General features: G+C 44.0%; 1 protein-coding gene across 5 annotated transcripts in view; it reads left to right on the top strand.

The window, feature by feature from the left end:
* Positions 1-21,890, top strand: part of GPAM (glycerol-3-phosphate acyltransferase, mitochondrial) — a 58,375-nt gene extending 36,485 nt beyond the window's left edge. For all 5 annotated transcript variants that reach the window (XM_046026446.1, XM_046026443.1, XM_046026447.1 and 2 more), the window contains 15 exons: positions 161-257; positions 891-1,027; positions 3,600-3,699; positions 4,039-4,251; positions 6,237-6,350; positions 7,630-7,715; positions 8,435-8,550; positions 10,396-10,466; positions 11,491-11,755; positions 12,319-12,461; positions 13,819-13,896; positions 14,521-14,661; positions 15,913-16,102; positions 17,314-17,372; positions 18,046-21,890. In XM_046026446.1, coding sequence (XP_045882402.1) covers positions 161-257; positions 891-1,027; positions 3,600-3,699; positions 4,039-4,251; positions 6,237-6,350; positions 7,630-7,715; positions 8,435-8,550; positions 10,396-10,466; positions 11,491-11,755; positions 12,319-12,461; positions 13,819-13,896; positions 14,521-14,661; positions 15,913-16,102; positions 17,314-17,372; positions 18,046-18,162 — 1,927 coding nt within the window. In that variant the 3' untranslated portion in view covers positions 18,163-21,890. The remainder of the gene's footprint in view (positions 1-160; positions 258-890; positions 1,028-3,599; positions 3,700-4,038; positions 4,252-6,236; positions 6,351-7,629; positions 7,716-8,434; positions 8,551-10,395; positions 10,467-11,490; positions 11,756-12,318; positions 12,462-13,818; positions 13,897-14,520; positions 14,662-15,912; positions 16,103-17,313; positions 17,373-18,045) is intronic.
* Positions 21,891-22,226: the final 336 nt, after the last annotated feature.

The raw sequence follows: 22,226 nt of genomic DNA, 5'->3' as shown, positions 1-22,226 counted from the left end.
TAGTTCAGGTACACAGACATACACACACACAGAGTTACTTACAAGCACTCTTAGACTGAAGGTTCAGAAACTTGAGTAGACAAAAGTCAGCTCTCTCTGAATGTATGTATGTACATTTAATTTCTTTTTCTTTTTCATTTTTTTTTTTTTAACTTTTTAGATTGACGGGATGGGTGTTACTCAAGCTGTTCAACAGCTTCTTTTGGAATATTCAGATTCACAAAGGCCAACTGGAGATGGTTAAAGCTGCAACTGAGGCAAGAATTTGTGTGATCTGTCATTCTGTTGTTCCCACGTTTCTGGAGTGAATTTAGAGTTCTTTTGTGTGGACGTGTTCTCTTGTGTCCTGTGTGCATCCATCCTATTTGGAAGATTTCCCCCATGTGACAGGAGCATGGTAGCTGGGCATTTGGGGAAGGGTGAGTAAAGGAGGACCCACCAGTAAGGTGCTGGATTCCTTTTGTAAGTTACCGCAGTAACTCTGAAATTAACTAGAACAATCGGCATTTATAAATGAAGAAGTAAAAGCACAGATAGATTAAGCTTTCCCAGTCACGGCTAGTGAGTGACTGCCCAGGATTTCAAGCCAAACCAAGCCTGACTTTAAACCCTTTGCCCTTTTGATGTGATCAGGGCTGTCCCTCAGAAGATACATAAAGGCTACTTGAATTCTCTGTTCCCCAGCTCTTTTTTTTTTCTTTATTGTGGTGGTGATTGTTTTCAGTGAAGGAAATATTAAATTAGAAGAAGTTCATATTACTGGAAAATGTTTTTAAAGAATGAGTCATTCATCAGCCAGTGTTTGAGAGATTCTAACCAAATAGGAAGTTACAAAGTGTGATTGAAGTTCACATTTGAATTTTAAATTTGGCGTTTTTTTCTTTTACTAGATGAATTTGCCACTTATATTTCTACCAGTTCACAGATCACATATTGACTATCTCCTGCTGACTTTCATTCTCTTCTGCCATAACATCAAAGCACCGTACATTGCTTCAGGCAACAATCTTAACATTCCCATCTTCAGGTAAGACTAGCTTATTTTGAAATTTATGTTATGGAAAAGATTGTATTTTGGATTTTTGGTGTTTTCATTACACATTTTGAAACATATTATAGTAAAGATGACATTAGCTTTTTTTGTTTCCATTGTAAAAGTAATGTTCATTGTGAAAAATCTGAAAGGTACCAAAAGCATTAAGACTATCTCCATTATTTTTATATTTTATGAGGGTTACTTGGTGACCTGTGAATACCTCAACTTCATGGGCAGTATTTATCAAATGGCTAAAAGGCAGTTAGAAAGAAAAAATAGCAAATTACTGGGCGTGGCAGTAGGGAAGGTGAGGGTCAAGTATGGGTCACTGTGGTGGCAAAGAGTAAGTAAGAAGAACCATACTGTTAACTCTGACCTAATAGCTGAGTAGCGCTAGAAACATGTCACCATTATAACATGACACAAAAAAGTGTATTTCAGAGGTTTTCAGGAGAATGCAGTGCATTCCTTTCAGAGGAAATAGTAGGTAGAGAGGCCGAGAGACCCAAATACATGGTACGGTCAGGAAACAGCAGATGATTCTGTAGGGTTAGAATGCGGGATGCAGTGGGAAGGATCAGAGGCCAGAAGTGGTCATTGCATAGGGAGTGAGAGCTGGATCAGAACAGTTTTTAAGCCAAGAGTTTAGAGTGTATCCCATAGTTGAAAAATGGTCAGATTTGCATTTTGAAGTCATTCTGCATTGGAGGGTGTTAGAGAAATTCTGACTCTATTATTGCAGCTGAGGCAAAAGATAATGAAGGCTTAGATTAAAATTTGTGGTGATGCTCTTGGTGAGGAAGGCGTAGAGTGGAAAAGTGTTTAGTAAGTTGAGTTTATAAGACGAAATGCTAGACCAGAGACGGGGAGATGCGGGAGGAAGGGAGCTGGGTAGATAGAGAGACTGACCATCAGCGGGGAGTGGGTGAGGAGTAGATTGAGGTGGTTGGGGACATCGAAGGTTCAAATTCCAAAGCACAGAGCAGCCGCGACATCAGCTCTGAGCAGTAGGGAGTACGAGGAGTACAGTAACTGGAGGGCGAGTGGACTAGAGGGGTGTGCACGTAAGGTCTCACAAAGTGGCTCTGATGACTTTTGTGTGCCGTGAAGTCTGAGCCTCAGCCTCACAGTCCGAGGAGCTCCTTCCTAACCCACTGGCTCAGAGCTCTGCGCATAACCGGACTCATGGGGATGGCTGAAGGGAAGCCATGCGTTCGCGTAGTCAGCTGATACTTACCCAGCGGTGCTTCAGGCAAGAGTGAAGAAGTTACGTAGTCCTTGCCTTCAACTAGTTCGTAATCTACTGGGGACTATAGACAAACAGCTATAATGCAATGTGATACACCCCTGTGGGGCAGACATGCTTCTCTAGGGATGAGAATAACTGTGTTTACTCTCCTGGGAGCCTCTTCCCAGTACTGGGGAAACTGGGAAGTTACATTAGAAAGTCACCAGACAGTTGGTAGCAGGCATAGACTTAGAGCCAGGAGGACCGTACCTTTCGGGCTTTAGGGAGGTCCTGCCCCATAATATAATAGTTTGCCTTGCCTGTCATCAGAATGACTCCTGTACTCATTCCCTCCAGGTTCTCAGCTTATAAGTGCTTCTGGGATCACTTCAAAATGGATGTTAAAAATTGATAATTTCTCATAACCCACCTCCCTTTTCATGAGCCCTGTGCCAGTCGGTGCTTAGCTCATCCGTCCTTCAGACGCGACAATTGATGACCTGGTCTGTTTGTTGGCAACTTTCTTTCCAACCCACTTTTCAGTTTCTGTGGAAGGTTCATCTCCTTCTTTATGAACTTTCCTGTAGTTCTGCTCTCAGAGAGTGATAGAAGATACTGAAATTATATAGCGATATGATATTAATATCACTCTATGTGAAAAGCATAAGAGGAGGCTCTGTGTTTGGAAAGGCTGCCTTAAGTATTATAAAATTTCATCTCAATATCAAAATCCATCACTGTCATAGAAAGAACTATGGGATTGAAAAAAATCATTTTATCCCTATGTACGCGCATATTGAAGCACATTTTTGTTTCATGTTTTGGGAAGATGGTTATGCTTGGTTTTGGTTTGATAAAATTATCCTTGTCTCAGAGACACTCTCTAATGGTACTTTCTTGAGAAAATTTCCCCAAATGACCTTTTGTAACATCACATTCATTTCATAGTAAATGCGAAAGGCAGATTCCAGGATGTCTTACAATCAGTGTCCTGAGATCCTTGACAGTTTCAAAATTTAGCAGTATTTCATCATCCTCTTAAAATCTGTAACCCCACCTTTGCAGGGTGATATATTGTACAGACTTCTTTCAGTTTGGAACAGACATTAGTAGAGCTTCAGTGCATGAAGTGATGTTCTAAAGGCTGATGAATGATGAAAATGACGGAAACATGTCAGTAACGTGGAGAATGGAGAAATGGTGACGTTTTCACTGTCAGCAACTCAAACAACACATGTGGTTCATATTCCTATGGCTTATGTTTTGAAGTAACTTGGAATTTGAGTATTCTTACATTTTTCTTTATAAATAAGTGATGCATTCTTCAATTTATAGTACCTTGATCCATAAGCTTGGGGGGTTTTTCATACGACGGAGGCTGGATGAAACGCCAGATGGACGGAAGGACATTCTCTACAGAGCTTTGCTCCATGGGGTATGTACGGTCTTTCATCATCCTTAAAGCCCTTACAGTAGTTACCATGGTAGAAAGAAAAACAGACTTGATTGAGATTTAAAAAAGAAATAAACCTTATTGTCTATGTAATTATTATTTGGGTATGGAGTCGATGATTATTTCCTTTATCACCAAAACATAGCATTGGAGGAGCTGGCTTGCTATTATTCACGTGAGTAAAATATTTTGTCAGTGGTGAAGTTAACAGGTTTTTGTTTAACTTTGCTGAGCTTATTCTAAGGAGGGAGGTCTTGCATTCCAGCTTATTCTAAGTTGGGCAGTCTCGAATTCATGGTTTACATTCTCCTTATATTCCAGCATATAGTTGAACTACTTCGGCAGCAGCAGTTCTTGGAGATTTTTCTGGAAGGCACGCGCTCTAGGAGTGGAAAAACCTCCTGTGCTCGGGCAGGACTTTTGTCGGTCGTGGTAGATACTCTGTCTACTAATACCATCCCAGACATCTTGATCATACCCGTTGGAATCTCCTATGATCGTATTATCGAAGGTCACTACAACGGCGAACAGCTGGTAAGAGCACTGCCTTATCAGACATCTCCGCTTTCAGGTTGTTTTGCTTTTAGAATTTGCTTTTGGAATCAACGAGGCATTTTTTGCTACAATTTTAAGCACTGTAGGAAGCATGGCAGAATGGGCGTGGTGAGTAGCTTCCGTCTCTTGTGTCCTTCTGATTGGTAGTGCTGACGTGGCGTTTTCCTGTACATCTTCCGTATCCATTCATCTTTCGGTAGCTACGTGGGCTGCTCCATACTTTGGCTGGTGTAAATGATGCTGCGGTAAACACGGGGTGCTTGTAACCCTTTGAACTAGTGTTTTTGTATTTTGGGGGTAAATACCCAGTAGTGTGATTATGGGATTGTAGGGTAGTTGTGTTTAATTTTTTGAGGAACCTCCGTGCTGTGTTCCACGTTGGCTGCACTAGTTTGCATTCCTACTAGCGGCGCAAGAAAAGGGGTCCTTTTGCTCCCCATCTTTGAAAGACTTGTTTCTTGTGTTTTTGATGCTGGACATTCTGACAGGTGTGGTATCTCGTTGTAGTTTTGATTTGCATTTCCCTGATGACATGTCTGTGGGCATCTGTATGTTTTTTATGGAGAACTATCTGTTCATGTCTTCTGCCCATTTTTAAAAAAGATTCATTTATTGATTTATTTGAGAGTGAGAAGGTGCATGCAGTGGGGGTTGGGGAGGGAAAGAGGGAGAGGGAGAATCTCAAGCCGACTCTGCACTGAACATGGACATGGATGTGGGGCTTGATCTTATGACCCCAAGATCATGACCTTATCCGAAATCAAAGTCGGATGCCTAACTGACTGCAGCACCCACAGACTCCTGCCCATTTTTAATTGGATTATTTGTTTTTTTGGGGTTGAGTTGTGTAAGTTCTTTATGCTTTACATACTAACTCTTTATTCTTTTTGTTGTGTATGTAGTTTGCACCTATCTTCTCCCATGCAGCAGGTGGTCTTTTAGTTTGGATGAATGTTTCCTTTGCTATGCAGAAACTTTATTTTTGTGTAGTCTTAATAGTTTATTTTTGCTTTTATTTCCCTTGTCTTGAGACATATCTAGAAAAATGTTGCTGTGGCCGGTGTCAGAGAAATTATTGCCTGTGCTCCCATCAAGAGCTTTTTATGGTTTCAAGTCTCACATTTAGGTCTTTAATCCATTTTGAGTTTATTTTTGTGTGTGGTGTGGGAAAGTGGTCCAGTTTGGTTCTTTGCCGTGTAGCTGACCGGTTTTACCTTCACCATTTGTTGAAGAGTCTTTCCCATCGCAGATTCTTGCCTCCTTTGTTGAACAGTAATTGACCAAATAAGTGTGGGTTTACTTCTTGACTTCCTGTTCCCTTGATCTATGTGTCTGTTTTTGTGCCAGTACCATAGTTTGCAGTGATTTTCTGTGAATGGCATAAACTGTGTACTAAGTGAATTAATGTAAAGTGTTCTGGTTTTCATTGACCAAACTGCCTCTCCCAATAAGATTACATCTTTTAGCATTTTTGCATGCGAAACATTTTATGACAGGTCTCAGTCAATGAATACTTATTTTTCTTCTTTATTTAGTGTTGTCCTTTATTTAGCGTTTTTCTTTACCCAAACCTCCAGCTTCCATTAAAAAAAATAAATGGCGTGCTGCTCCTCTTGCTTGTGCTCCCTGTTAAATAAATAAAGTCTTTTAAAAATAAAATAAAATTAATTAAATAAATAAATGGCGGGTGCCTGGGTGGCTCAGTCAGTTAAGCATCTGGGTCTTGGTTTCAGCTTGGGTCATGATCTGAGGGTGGTGAAATTGAGCCCTGCATCAGGCTCTGCACTTACTGGGGAGTCCGCTGGAGATTCTCCCTCCCTTCATGTGTCTTCCCCACACATGCTCTCTCTCTCTTTCTCAAGTAAATAAATCAAATAAATCAATAAATAAATGCATTTTTTTGGATAACAGAATACTGTTAGGTATATTTCTTACCTTGCTATTCTTTCAAAATTGGAATTTAGGGAAAACCTAAGAAGAATGAGAGCCTTTGGAGTGTAGCTAGAGGAGTTATCAGAATGTTACGAAAAAACTATGGATGTGTCAGAGTGGATTTTGCACAACCATTTTCCTTAAAGGTGAGTGTCTGTTGGAAGGAAGCAGTGTTAAAGCGTTGGCGAGCTCTGGTTGGAAGATGTGGGCTCTGTTCCTGTCTCTGCTGCCTCCTCTCCATGTGACCTCGGTTTCTTCTCTGAAGACTATGTCAAGAAAAGCATTTCCTAAATTTTCCTACCAAAGTATATGCCTGTTGACAGAGGGTAGTGTGTGTCTGTCTTTGGGAGCTGCCACGGTCAGCATTTGCTGCTGTCGTTACTTTTTTAGTTGATGAGAATTCTGCATATTGCTTTATGATATATGTCGGTATTTTATATTTTAAAATTCCCTATAGGGAAAATTTTTGTAAAACCTACCCCTAAAATCTGGGTAAAATTGACCATCTAGGATGATGTTCTCCTGAATGGACTCCACACGCACACATTCAGAGGGAGAGTGCCATTCTTGTGCAGAAGCCTGGCACTGGGGGTTCCCTGAGCTCCTGGCAGTTTTGAATTCCCAAGATTTTCAAATTTGTGAAGGAGAAGAAGCCTGAGTAAGGGAATCAGGAGTCCAGCGATAAGGAGCAGAGGTCCTACTTTTCATTTTGTTCTATTCTTAGTTTTACTTCTAAGATCCTAACTGCCATGCTAGATGCTTTCTGGCCTTACATGCTTTCCACTTTGAGGAGCCTCGTCATTTCTTACTATTTCATCTTTTTCAAAACTACTGCACAACTTCTCTATGTTGTTATGATTTGCTTTTGGATTGAGGTTCTTTTGAATATTATGTGACCCTCAGGTCGTCAGATTTCCTTTGAAAAGCATGGTTGTGTTGGTTATTACTATATTGGGAATGTCAGATAAGTTTGTGTAGATGTGAGAAAAGTTAAGTGTTTTCCTTTAACTTTTAAATAATTTTGTTTAAGGGATGCCTGACTGGCTCAGTTGGTAGAGCATGCAGCTCTTGATATTGGGATTGTGAGTTCAAGCCCCATGTTGGGTGTGGAGCCTGCTTAAAAAAGAAAAATTTTAAAACTTAAAAGAATTTAAAAAATACATAATTTTGCTTAAACATCATTGTCTCATCTTTTGTGTCATCATCAGTCCTTAGATTTCATGCTTGCCAAAATTCCAGGAGTCGTCCTGCACTTCTGAAGGTAGTTTGGGATGTAGAAAGTACTTCTCCTGCTCTGTAGCATGGCTCATTTTATAAAGTGCTCCCTTTTTACTGTTTGAGAACTGAATTACACTTAATATATGTAAGCAAAACAGGGAGAGTTAATGATTGTGTTGTGTTCCCCCTCCCCTTTGCCCTCCCCAGGAGTATTTAGAAAGCCAAAGTCAGAAACCTGTGTCTGCTCCGCTCTCTCTGGAGCAAGCCTTGTTACCAGCTATTATTCCTTTAAGGTAAGATCTGTGGAAATTTTTTATACTAACGACACTGTCAGATAACTGTTATTTCTGGCATCGCAGAGAAAACTAGGTTAAGTTTATGAAGAGTGGGCTCCTTCTCATCTGCATTTCCTCACTTTGGGTAACTTTTCTCTTGGCCTGATAGAGGACAGCATTTTCATATCAGTCTGGAGATTTTTGATTATTTGCGTTATAACATCTTTTTGATTGTATGAATCAGTTCTTCTTCGATTTATGCTTTTGGATGTTGGAACCGAATTCCTTGTGGTAGTAGCTTAAATTACGCATATTGTACGTAAGTGTAACATATAAAAGAGTTTTCCTGTGTACGTTTCCCAGAATTCGAGTTGAATTGTGACTTAGAGAAATTAAATATTAAGCCCCTCCCCTAATGTGTTCAGATGTCAAATTTTTAGAAATGTTTTAAAGTGAGGTATCTTGCTTCATGCAGTTTTTTCGGCTGGTGGCTTTTTGGAGGTGATGTACCAATAGATTATTTGGTCCTAACTCAATAAAATCTTTTGGTCAGGAGAGTGTATTAAAATACTAATGTATATCATGGAGGAAAATAATGCATTGAAATAATCTATCTGTGGTTTACATTCAGAATATGTAGTAATTGAAAGTATTTAAGACATTTATACCTTAGTTCTAGATAGTTTGCTTCTAAAAGAGTGTGGTTGTAGAGTCTAATTAAAAAAAAATCTTTTCAGACCCAGTGATGCTGCGGACAAAGACGCAGACACATCCACGAATGAGTCCAGAACTGTAACAGAGGAACCCTTCCGAAGAAGACTGATTGCAAATCTGGCTGAGCACATCCTCTTCAGTAAGTACAATACCAGACCCTTGTGTTCTGCAGCCCAGATCCAGCATGGTGTGGGGCACATGCCCTGGGTTTGGAATCTGCCGGAGTTTGCTTCTGCTGCTTCTCCTCCTACTACGCAGGTGGTGATGGAGGGTGTTAGATGGTGATGCTGGCGGGGGTGGGGGTTTGAAGTAAGCAAGTGAAACATCACACACGGTGCCTGAGAACTCGTAGCCGCTCATAGGGTCAGTCTTACGCTTTTTTAAAAAACAGTCCTGTCAGAATGATTTATTGCCTCTGCTGTTCATGAATTTGTTTCTTTGAACTAATGAGTGGTGTGGCATCTAGGTTTATAGTTGTGTGTCCTTTTTCCTGCTGACCCCACGATTATTTTTATCCAGCACATACCGAGGGGCTGTTATGTATGTGTAAAGCTTCGTTTCAGTCGTGGGAACTACCCAGGGAAGAGCTGGCAGTTCCGCCTGAGCTCACGCTCGTGTGGGTGGCGTAGCTGGGCACGAGGAATTCAAGCGGAAGTGAGCCAGAGCAGAGCGAGTTGCTTGCAGAATTAGCTTTCTCTGAGCCCCAAATGCCAATACGTGTCATGTTGTAGAATCTGCTTCAAAATTGCGTGGCAGTGGCTGGCACCTTGGTCACAGCCCAGGTGGGCTGTCCTTGCCATCCCCTGTGCCTCACTCCCAGGCTGGCCAAACTCTCTGCACTTGCTGGCGACCCCATCGTGGGGACATCTCACCTCCTCTGGCGCCTGCCTCTCCAGCTGCTCCTGCTCCCGCTTCACGGGAGGTCGGAGTGTTCTTCCTTAAAAGCACCTCTGTTTGTTTCTCTCTACCCAGGTAACAGGAATGTGGCTGTCTGGTCTCTAGAAATATTTTTTTTACGGTTTTGGTGTTGCACTGTTTTCCATTTATAACACAAACATTCATTCATGTTTTTAAAAAACTCTTTATAAGTATTCTTTTTAATGGCTATGAATATGGTACTTGGTACTGTTTTTCATTTTTTTAAACACTGGAGACAATACTCAATGTGAGTGAAATATTCATGAATTCATTGTCATCTCAGAAAATTCACGCATGGTGTGTTTATTTCAGATTATTCCTTAGATGTTCTCGTATTTGACTTATATGATTATAGTTTTCTACAAATTCCGAGTATTGGGTTATGGACTACAGTTCTTCTCAAATGTGTTTCTGTCCTCTCCCCTCCATACCTCCAACCTGGTCATTTCCTCCTCAGCCCAGTGAACGACACAGCATTTTCATCTTACCAATGAGGAAGCTGCAGCATGGGGATTGAAGTCATTTCCCCCAAGTTATGAAATTAGGCCATGTAGAAATCAGATTTGAGCCCACATTTTCTGCCTTGAGATCGGCTAGCCCTTCTCCCACTGTGCCTCTGTCCTCGGGTGATGGGGACTCTACCCACAGGAGAGAGCAGTTGGGGTGTAGCCAGAGCCTGGAGCCAAGAGCGAGCCCAGAAGCACGGAACTGGGAGAAGTGGGAGACCCCGTAGAACTGCCAGAACAGGCTTCTGTGTTGGGTCTTGGTATTTCCAGGAAAGGGTCTGTTGGCCATTGAGTGACTAAATTCCACTGGCCTCTTTGGAAAGTGGAGCGTCTTAGGCTGGATACTGGTACATGATGTTGATGGTCTCTAATGAGGATCTATTGGCCAGAATGTGGGATACTGTTGTTGTTTCCCTTCCGTAAATTCTAGTTACAGGAACTGTGGTAGAAATAGAGGTATTTATAGTTGTAAATACTCCCATTTAAGATTTAGGTTCTTTTGGAGACTGTTTCCACTGTATTAAAAAAAGGGAACCTAAAGTTCTGTGCTTGCCTTCCAGCTGCTAGCAAGTCCTGTGCCATTATGTCCACACACATCGTGGCCTGTCTGCTCCTCTACAGACACCGGCAGGTACGTCTGCCATGTCCCTGCGGTCATGGGGGAAGTGTGCGAACACCGTGTGAGCCGGTCAGCTACTTGGTCGCAAATGGACATGGTCCAGTCCTGGCTTCTGCTTTAGAGATAATCAGTAAAGGAAGCCAAGCACCTTGCCCATGGGGGCTTACGGATCTGAAGGAGGAATCTATGTGAAAAAAACTCCAAGACTGCGTCACATAGACGACAGTAGGACATTCTCGGAGTCATACAATTCACATAAATGAGGCCTATTGCGTTGATGTGCAGTAAGTGTTCTGACAGTTGATGACAGATCTTGGACTTGTATTTCGGGCCATATTCCCTTCATGAACTTGACCAAGTACTGGGATGGAAAAGACTATATCTGTGCCATCCACAGTCATGTTCTCAATAGCAAACGTAGTGTCTACGTGTGTATGTACACACACATGTATACATATACATACATGTTACACATGCACACATATATTACATATATGTGTAGGCACGATGTGAGTTGTCAGATAAATATTTAAAATGAGGGAAATTGGGACACCTGGGTGGCTCAGTCAGTTAAGTATCTGCTTTAGGCTCAGGTCATGATCTCAGGATCTGGGATCAAGCCCCATATCAGGCTCCTTGCTCAGCAGGGAGCCTACTTCTCCCTTTCCCTGCTTGTGTGCTCTCTCTCTCTCTCTCAAATAAAATCATTAAAGAATATATAAAATGAGGGGAATTATTGCTAAAACATAAGCACTTCTAACTTTTAGATGGCTTCTTCTGCCCTGTGTAATCTTAGATGCTCCTGTCACGTGTTGTGACCAAAGCATTCTTTGGACATAAAGATCTTGACTTTCTGAGGACCAGCTTTTTCACCAGTTTTCTGACATCCTGTTCCCTAATACTCTGGCCCTTTTACTCTCTGTGCCGATAGCGGGCTGCTGGAAAGCCACGGCAGGAAATAAAATCCTCGGAATGGCCTCTTGGCCTTTTGGGAGACAGGTTTTCCCCTGTCATGAGACCATTTCTGTTTCTCCAGGGCATTGATCTCTCCACATTGGTGGAGGACTTCTTCGTGATAAAGGAGGAAGTCCTGGCTCGTGATTTTGACCTGGGCTTCTCAGGGAACTCGGAAGATGTCGTCATGCACGCCATACAGCTGCTGGGAAATTGTGTCACCATCACCCACACCAGCAGGAACGATGAATTTTTTATTACCCCCAGCACAACTGTCCCGTCGGTCTTTGAACTCAACTTCTACAGCAATGGCGTGCTCCATGTCTTCATCATGGAGGCCATCATAGGTACGGCCTGCCCTGCAGCAGCTTCACGGGAGGGAGAAGGGCTTAAAGCACATGGGAGTGTCTGTTGACTGCGATGATAGCCCCTCATTGGAAGGGATGTGTTGCTGTAGTTTTTGTTTTCAAATGCAAGTGTAATCTGCTGTATCATTATAGCTTATTTTTTACACTTATTCATCAACGAGTGGTTACTGAATTACCGTTGGCCTAGTATTACACTTAGTCGGAGGAGGGGAGGGAGGGTGTTTGGCTGTCAGGGGCTGGGAGTCTGGGTGAGAAGAGAAAGCGCACGTGGCAGTGAAGTGAGTATAGGGGTGAAGAGGGAACAGGGGAGAGGGAGAGCGGGCGGGACCGAAGCCCCTGAGGAAAGGGTTAGAGGGAGCTGGGATCACATGGAATCGTGAGGATTGAATCCTGAAGGGATGTACTGACATTTTTCTCCAGTGAATACAGATAATTCTCTTTGACGTATTCACGATCTATTAAGGTAATCCACGTTTTCTGAGCCAGCTGAAGTTCTCTTGGAGGAAAGGCTGCGGGCTTCACTGATGCTTTTCTCTCCTTAGCCTGCAGCCTTTACGCTGTTCTGAACAAGAGAGGCTCAGGGGGGCCTGCGGGGCCGTCCCCCAGCTTGATCAGCCAGGAGCAGCTGGTGCAGAAGGCCGCCAGCCTGTGCTACCTCCTCTCGAACGAAGGCACCATATCGCTCGTAAGTGAAGCCTCCTTCACTTACGAAGGAATGTAACCTGTTGTCTTTTTCTGAAAAATGTTTACGAAATTTTCATGAAAACATAAGCCACCTGTGTTTTTCTCTCAGTGTTTGGTCTGTTACTGAGGCTGTACCTTCTACTCCTGAGTTTCAGTGACTCTCGGGCCAATATCTGGTTTGCTGTCTTTGGTTGCTGCTGGGGTCACTGCTCCAGTGAACCCTTCATGTGGTTGTGAGGCGTGACAGGACGGATTGCTCAACATTCTCCATGAGTCAGATCCAAAGTTACTGTGCTCTTATTGAACGGAAGGCACCGGGTCAGAGGCCTGTAAATAGTTAACGTGCCCAGAAGATAGGAGCCAGAAAACAGACTTAAAAATCATCTGTTCAACCCCTTGTCACTTTACGAATGGGAAGACTACGGCCCAGCAGAACCGATGAGCATTTATTTGTATTCAAGCACTTTTAGACATTCGTAATAAGGCATACATATTAAGCAACAGAGTCTTCTCCCTCAAAATCATCAACAAATAGTATTTGTATTCTATTTAAACTCTAATACTCTCTCCCACTTATTTGAATGTGTCCAGGGACATTTGTGCATGCTTGTATTGTGAGGACGGCCCTCCACAGAGTTCTTTGCATGTGGTATATTGTCACCCTGCTGGGGAATCTGTTTTGCATGAACCTTGGGAGGCAGGGCGGGATGAGGTGGGTGGATAGAGCACCCAAGATTGACTTTGTCCTTTCCCTGGGTCATTTTTGAGTTCTTTGAATATTTGTTTCCTCCTTCACCTCCGTTACACACAGTGTTTATGGTAAGGCAGCATTTGCAGAAAAATTGTCTCAGGGAGGAAGAGAAGTCAGCGGCAGCAGGGCCTAGTGAGCCGTCCTTCTGAGGGCTTGCCCCCGGGGAGGGAGACTGAGCTCGGGGCGCCCGTGCAGGTGGAGCCATACTGGGCGCTCTGCCAGACACAGAATGAGGGCTCTTCTTGGGCATTGACCTTGACCATGCATTCATCAAGAGAGTGGGCCTTGGGAATCTTAGGGCTTAACCAGTCAAATGAGATAGCTGATTTGGAAGCATTTGGCAGTTACCTTGTACAGCGTTTTCTGTCTACAAAAAGGTCTGTGATGGGGCGCTTGGGTGGCTTAGTCCATTAAGCACCTGCCTTTGGCTCAGGGTCCTGGGATTGAGCCCTGTGTTGGGCTCCCTGCTTCTCCATCTCTCTCTGCCCCCCCCCCCCCCCCCCCGGCCCCACTTGTGCTTTCTTTCTCTCTCAAATAAATAAAATCTTAAAATGAATAAATAAATAAAGGTCAGTGACATTTATATTTAAATGCCTTTTCTTTCCAGCCCTGCCAGACAGTTCACCAAATTTGCCATGAAACAGTAGGAAGGTTTATCCAGTATGGCATTCTCATAGTGGCAGAGGTAAGAGGACTGGCTTTCTTTCATTTGCCTTTATTTGGTTTGCTCTTCCTTACCTTTTCTACCAATTATTTTAACCAGTGTTACAACCGATTATTTTAGCCAATAATTACATTTGGTATGTAGTCAAGTCCACATGAAGAGAAAAGAGAAGTAAGAATAGGGAGAGTAAACACCTTTGGGGATTATTTTCAGTATTTTGGTTACTTTTATGTAACCGGTGTTTTCTAGAATGTATCTTGACTCTGTGACACCAGAAAGTTTCATTCCAAGAGATGTTTTACATATCCGTGTGCTTGTGGCTTGCATACACACAGTTTTCTCTTTTGAGATTTTAATTTTTATCGATTTAGTGTAGTAAGTATGGCCTGGGAAAGTAGATACCGGTTTAGAGGGTATCTTTATTTGCCCTGTCTGGTAGCTCCCCTCGCTACCTCTTCCTTTCCTTCTTTCCTTCCCCACTGTCTCTCGAGTGACTCTGAGTTTGGAGGCAGAGGTGGGTTGACACCATGAATGGCTAACAGAGAGCAGGGAGGCAGGGTGAGGGGCTGCTGGCCTGACATCAGCCTCGCGAACGTTCGTGTGCCTGCGCATGTTTATTTCCTGTTCGCCATCTCTTTGGCATAGCAAGATGACCAGGAAGACATTAGTCCTGGTCTTGCTGAGCAGCAGTGGGATAAGAAGCTTCCTGAGCCTTTGTCTTGGAGAAGTGATGAAGAAGACGAAGACAGTGATTTTGGTGAGGAGCAGCGAGATTGCTACCTGAAGGTACTTCAGTGAAGGATTCTGGTGGGCGTTGCAGGGAGGAGTTGAGGTTTTTGTTGTCCCTGGTTGACGAGGTTCTTAGAAACTGAGCCTCTGCCGACTTATTCATATTTCTGGCCTCCACGAACCGGCTGGGTTAATAATAAAGACACTCAAATGTTTGAGCTGAGTGAGTACCCCCGTTGCTCAGTTTGGGTGCAGGAAATGGAAAAGGACACAGAAATGCGAATTCGGGAAGGTGAACCTCATGAGAGACCCTTCCCAACCCTCTCATCGCCGTCCCAGGGTGCAAACCTGTTTGCCCACAGCTACGCTCCCTCCCGAAGAGGCAGGACGGTGTTCAGTCCTCACTGAGTCCAGGCAGCAGCTGGTGAGGGAGGGGGGGAAGAGGAGAAGGGGAGGGAGAGAGATCCCTCCCTCCCTCAGCGGCTACGGCCCATGGCTCTTTCCGAGTTCTGCTCGGTCTTGCCAGCCCTCCCCAGATAGCATACGTTGAACCGTTTGCCTTCAGTTAAAACAAATCCCATCATAGGAGAGACTTTAGATTTTTTAAAAGATGGATTGCCCTTGGTTTGTTATTTTACAAGTTAATAATGACTCATTTTTTCTGAATACCTTAAGTGGATTACTCTGTCACACCCCTGATTTACACACACACACACACACACACACACACTCAGGAGGTATCACTTCTAGAGAGTCCACCTGGCCTCTTTAGGTGTGACCAGCTGTGAGTTGGGGAAGTTGCCTTGCTGCTGTCCCACAGAGGGGCTGATCCGAGCATGCCTGTTTTGGGTGGGGACAGTGAGAGCACCCTCTGCCACCCAGCACCCCGTCACACTACCGTCACGCCGCACCGTGCCAGGAAGTGGGCCAAAGGCCAGGTGGGGTGACGGCAAGTGAGTGCTGGGGAAGACTGAGGTGACCTTGGTGGTCTTGCCACGTGTCTTCTTTCACACTTGAGTGAAACCTGGGAGGGTCCGGCCTGGGGACCCGCCGTGTTCAGTGATGACAATGTGTCATTCAAGTGTGCTGGTGTCTTCTGGGCAGCCGTTCAGTGACTGCAAACCTCAAGCATTGTCAAACAGTGACTCCCATAAAAAACCCGCTTCACAGCCAGGGGCCTTTCCGGCGGAGCGGTGGGCTGCTCCCGCGCGAGGCCGTCTGCTCCGTGCGGAAGGTGCTGCGTCCGCGGGCTTGTTCTCTCCTTCTCTGTGTTCTCTGTGACCTCCTGCCCCGGCCTTGCACCCCCAGGTGAGCCAGTCCAAGGAGCACCAGCAGTTCATCACCTTCTTGCAGAGGCTCCTCGGGCCCTTGCTGGAGGCCTACAGCTCCGCCGCCATCTTCATCCACAACTTCAGCGGTCCGGTCCCCGAGCCCGAGTACCTGCAGAGGCTGCACAAGTACCTGGTGGCCAGGACGGAAAGGCGCGTCGCCGTGTATGGTAGGCCTGTCCCTGCTCCCGCCCCTTGTAAGAGCTGAGCCTTTCTGGATGACAGGAATCTGCTCGTTGTAGGCCACCGGGAAAAAGTGCAAAATTAGCCCGACCGCTAACTTCGCAGGCTCCCGTTTTGTCTGTTTCAGGATGATCTAGAAGTGGAAGGATGCAGTTCTGTACTCTTGAGTGTGCCTTTTTTCACTTAACATGATAAGTGGAGTCCTGCGTGTTCGTGTGTGTGCTTGTGTGTGTACTCCTGTTGCTTTAGAGCGTTCCCGCATATCACTGTTTACCGCATCTGACGTGTGACCCTCGTTGACGGCTGGGGGGTGGGGGGGTGCCTGCACTCGAGAGCCGCAGTGGCTGGTGCAGCTGTGAACGTGCTTGAACACACCGGCGCGACCCTGTGCTCTCTTTGTGCTGGGCCGCGTGTAGGAGTAGCAGGCCTGTGAGCGCCTGCTGGGCCCCATGGGGGGCTGCTGGGGGGCGGTGCTAGTCCATACTCGGGCAGCGGCGTGTTTCTGGGGCTCCGCGTCCAGCTCGTGCTCGGTCGTGTCTCGTGCTTGGTCGTGTCTGCGTGATGAGAGGTGCGACCGGGGTGGGAGCAGTGTTTCTGTGCACTGATGGCTTAGGACTGAAACTGCTTGGAATCAAGACATTTTCGAGCCAGAAGGGATCTTGAGATAATTTCTCTCTAGACATCTCTCCATATCCATATAGACCCCTGTAGTTCTGGATTTCTCTCTAGATAGCTGTCGTAGCTCCCACAGCTAGTGAATGGGCACACCCGGCTGCAGGGCTCTTTTTTCCTGATCTCTAGGTTTGTGCTCTCTCCAGCTCCGCTGATTAAGGTCTCCTCTATGCTTCACTGTGCAGCCGAACAGAATTTCTACCCATGGTCTTGTTCGCTTCTCTCAAAAACCGTTCAAGACGGGTGTTGTAGAGGTTTCTCCTCTTCCTTTCTCTCATTTCCTCCCTCCTTCTCTCTCTCTTTTCTTCTTGCTCTTTTTGTCTTAAAAGATGACAGAATAAGTTTAAAGAATCAGCAGGTCCTTTGAGACCTCCCAGGTTGCCAGTGGTAGGGGTGGCGCTTGACCCCAGTCTGCTGACTGGCTCAGACCCTCTCCGGGGCCTCCCACACTTTCTTACTGTGGATGTCGGGGGTTTCGTGTTTGCCGGGCCTCAGCTTTTCACAAGGTCTTATCCTTTCTCTGCAGCTGAGAGTGCCACTTACTGCCTTGTGAAGAATGCTGTGAAAATGTTTAAGGATATCGGGGTGAGTTCCCACTGCTTATGGTAAGAAGGCACATGTTAACTTCTCTTTCTGCTCAGACCTGGTCTGTTTGAGTCACCTGCATTTGGGGTGGGCCCTGGAAAAGCAGTTTCTGCTGGACTGATCATGACCACATTTCTGGGGATTGGGAGGGGGACAGGCTTGTAGAAAGTGGGACACACCAGTGTAGATTTATTTGAATATTCCAGAATTTTCCTGGTTTTCACCTTCATCCCCAAGCTGTTTACACATAACAAGTGGCAGTGCATTTCAACACGCTACTACAGCTTTCGGCAGGGATGTAGTTACGTCATATGATTTTCAGTTACTGTGTTTCTACCGGTATTGCTGGACGTTTCCTTTGGTGTACCATACTCCATGTGTCATACGTGACAGGAGTTCCGTGGAGGTACGAATGGCCTTTGTAAGGAACTCTTTGTGACTTTATTCTAACACAGATTTTAAAGTATAGTATGCTGACTAGACTCTACCCAAAAGAAACCCATCACACCTGCATCCATAACCCTACTCATGAACCCCCACACGTCCATTTACTTAAAACCAGGATACAGCGTTATGTGCCTTGACTCCTTTCTGGGTCTAGAACAAAGGTCAGGGTTGGTGACAGAAATATCTTCTTGTTTTGATTTGTCTTTAATTTCAACTTCCTCTCTAGGTTTTCAAAGAGACCAAACAAAGGAGAGTGTCCATTTTAGAACTCAGCAGCACGTTTCTACCTCAGTGCAACCGGCAGAAACTCCTAGAGTACATTCTGAGTTTCGTGGTGCTGTAGGTTACTCCTGGCACCTCTGGCAAGTGGAGGGGATCAGACGAGTCCCTCGCAGGCTCCAGCCTCTGGCTCGAGAGCTGAAGGTGCCGACGTGTGGGCAGGCGTGCCCTGTCCTGCTGTGACGTGCTGGAAGACAAGTGCCTTCCCCTCCGTGGGGCTGTGCTTACCAACCCTACTCCGAGATGACACAGCAGCCTCCGTGGGATGCTCGGGGGCCCCCCAGCCTCCACTTGTAACTCATCATCAGTAGGTGACACAATGAAATCTCAAAAAATTATTTTGGAATTTATTAAAGATTTCCCTTTTAAGTATCACCATTAAGGACTAAATTACTGTGATGGGCACAAAAGTGTAGATTCATTCTAGAACCGAGTCTTACATAGTATACTTAATACTGTCAGATAATGTGTCGGTATATTTTCTGATAAATGGTTAATGCTTCCTTTAAACATAATTGAGTCATCCATTCACTGGTTTTCTTTTTTTTTTTTTTCAGTTTTATCTTCACCAATAGTAGCTAATTTTAAAGGGGACACCTTTCATCCAAAGTGCTTTACAAATGAATGGGCTGATCTAGATCACACCCAGGTATCACTGTGCTGTCCTTCGCAGTCAGATTTAGAAAGTGTTTGACAAGCTACACGAAAACACAGTATTAGTTTAGGTCAGAAATAGAGCTAATGTGATCAAACAGTTCACATCAGGAGGTAGATTTGGCTGGCAGAGTTCAAGGTAAACTTGGCCAGAACACTGACTTTGAACTTTTGCTCATATAAAAAAGTGCCATTGAGTTTTAAATGACCAGCAAGTATTTAGGAACAATACCCGTTTTATGTCCGTACCCCTTCCCACCCCTCAGGTGGCACCTGCCTCTCCTGGGTACAGCTGTTTCTTGGAGATTCTCCAACCAAACAGCAACTGTCCTGACTTGACTAGCCTGATAGACTGTGTGAGCGGAAAGTACTGTGGCTAGAGGCTGCTGTACTGTGTATAGGCTGTGCACTGCACCCAGTCCGCGTGACTGGTGCCCGCTCAAGTTGTGTGGTGCGCAACCCGTGCCACGTGTGTGGCAGCCAGATTGACTGCTCCGTGGTTGGAGGCAGTTAAAATTTTTAGCTGTGAGGAAAAACCATGTTTGTTTGTTTTGTTTTTTTTTTGAAATGGTATGGTTATATGCCTAAACCCTAATGCCATATGGTGGCAAATTATGATGAAAAATTGTCCGTTCATAATGGGTAGGTGCCTTCTTAGGAGCAGGGAGCATTACTGTTCATTGTGGTAACTATGGTGATTTCATAAAGATCATGTGATATTAATACATTTTCTGACAGCTTACTGTTTCTTCTCTCCAATGGTATTATGGAATTAGGAATTTTTCCTGGTGAATATTGCATATAGTCTTTGAATTGGAAGTACTGAGAATTAAGTTTGTACTTTCATAAGCTTGGACTCGAAACACTAATGGCGTCTCATGAATATCCCGTGTGTGTCGGGAGAAGGAAGGGGACTGACCGGTACTTCACGTCGTATGAAAGATCTCGTCTGAAACTCATAGCAATAATGCTGTGCTGTCGTGAGCTTTTCCCAGTCTTCTCAGATTCTGTGTTTAAAACCTATTTGTCCTTTGTAGGAATTCATGTACCCTCAGCCGTTGTCAGTGTTGTTGCGGCTCTGGTGTGGAGCAGGGTCCCCACCTGGTCGTGCTCTGTTGCACTAACGGGGACGGAGGAACACTTCTTCTGTTGGCTGGAGCCGTGCATGTGGGGGACACCCAGGGAGACTTACTTATCCCCGCGGTGTTCCTTTTCTGGGCGGCAGTCACTGCACTAGTCTCTCTCATTCTCCCTCTAAATTATAGATCAAGGATTGCTCAAGCTCTCTCTGAGTTACCTGGGAAGTCAAGGTTGGGACTGGTTTCCAGTGGACTCTGCTGCCCAGCCTGTGACTTCTGCTAAGGGCTGCTGTGCTAGCCTGAGCAGGGAACAATGGCTTCTCTGGCTTCATTTTTCTTTTCAGTTGGTTTGTTTCTAGAAATGTAATCAGATGCTTTGGAGAATGCAATATATGATTTGCTAGCTCTCCCGCAACTTAACTCACTGTGAGAATAAATATGCATGCTTTTTGTAATTAACTGGTGCTTTGAAAACCTTTTTTAAGGAAGAATAAATCTCAACCAAAGTTATGCTCATCCCAACAAGCTGACCCTGAGTTAATTTTAGCACAACTCATTCTTCAGTGCCTCATTACTGAAAAAAAAACATACATCATCACAGTAAGGCTTCCAGATAGCACTGTTTCGCTTAAAGATTTATTCTCACTGTTTTCCAAAAGCGAATGGCTTCCATGTAAGATTATACAAACTAGGTGCTTGTAAATAATTTATTACAGTTTACTCTACTGCATTTCTAAAACTGAAATGCATGCCCTTCAGGGGAAGACTGTGACTCAAAAAAAAAAAAAAAATCCAATAATAAGCAATATGAATCTGCACGCTTTCCAACTGAGGATGTCCTAAGTGATTTCAGAAAAGAGGAAGGATTTTTTGTTCCCTTAAATTTCAAGAAAAGCAAAGGGAAGGAACTTGTGTGAGATGTGTAGAACTAGTAACGCAGAACTGGTAACTCCTTAGTCTGCCTTCTCAGATCTGTTCCGTCTCTCGAAGTCACGAGGATAAGTAGAGAAAATACATCAGGGATTTCCATGAATGTAAACTCAGATTATGGAACTTCCAGGCACCTGAAGGGGAAAAGCATTTCCCATGGTTCTCCATGTAATCTGAGTGCTCTGTGAGATGTTCGTGGGTGTTTCGTGGATGTGTTGCTGGTAAAATAAACGTGTACGTGGATCCCCTTGTTTTAGAAACTCACAGTGCGCTCTAGCAGGGCGTGGGCTCAGGCTGTGCCGGTCCCAGGCCTGTTTAATGCAGCATTTCCAAACTGTTGTGATGCCAGGACTTCTTTCCCCCTTGGTATCCCTATGAACCTCTCACTTGTAGGCCATGGAAGACAATTTGGGAAACACTACGTTAGGTAGTTCTCTAGGGGACAAACCAATGCAGGATGCTAGGGAGGCAGAATTTGCATGCATTTTGTACAATCACCTGTTAGAGTTAGTGGATGTATGTTCTCCCCCTGGAGACGATAAGCACAGAAAACTGTAACAGAGGCGGCCAGGTCTCTTTCTGTTGATGGAGAGATCAGCCGTCCATGATCCTGGGTTTTTCCCTGAAAGTAATAAAGTTAACACAAGGATTAACTGGGGTAAATAATTAAGATTTTAATTCAGATCTAAAAGAAAATACTGCACAACTGAATGCAGGTTTTTATCCACAGATAGTTCTAGTGTTTAGATATGATTAAGACCTATCATTGAAGTTTATAAGACTTAATTTGGATGTAATCTGTTTTTTAAAACGCTCTTTTTAGGAACTTGAGACTTGGCATCTGGTGTTCTAGTTTAATACAAACTAATGATTGCATTTGAAAGAATTTTGACTTTATTTCTAAACATCTAGAGCTCTGAAATGCCTTGATGGAAGGTGTTATTTTCCTGTTGTACAAAGAAATGTTAAATTGTTATAAAAAGAATTACTATAAAGTACTGTGAAATAATACTGTGTGATTTTGTGAGCGAAACTTATTTGGAAATGTTGTTTGATTTTTATGCCTGTTAATGTATTGTAAGAAGCACAGAAGTGTAGTTTTGTTTTAATAAACCAAAAAATGAATATATTCTTGATGTCTTGCATTTGTAATTAAAAGTTCCCAACATAATTCATTAGATAAACAATTGTTCTTATTTGATTTTACATAAAACTTCATTAAAATTCTTATAGGAGATAATCTTACATAAATGTATGAGCCTGCCATGCATGGTGTTATTACTGATCCGTAGCTCTCCAAATTTGATCAAGCATTTGCTCGACTTAGTACATATTCTCATTACAGAGATATACTTTGAGTTTCTGTAAAGATTTTCCTTTAAACTTGGTGCTTCTGTCATATCCTTATGTACTGAAGTGTTGGGTTATTTTCCACTAGTTCATAATAGTTGCTCAGAAAACATTA

This window comes from Meles meles, chromosome 13, assembly GCF_922984935.1.
Source record: "Meles meles chromosome 13, mMelMel3.1 paternal haplotype, whole genome shotgun sequence".
NCBI lineage: Eukaryota > Metazoa > Chordata > Mammalia > Carnivora > Mustelidae > Meles > Meles meles.
Note: the sequence above shows the minus strand (reverse complement) of the source record. Positions and strands in the feature narration are given on the sequence as shown.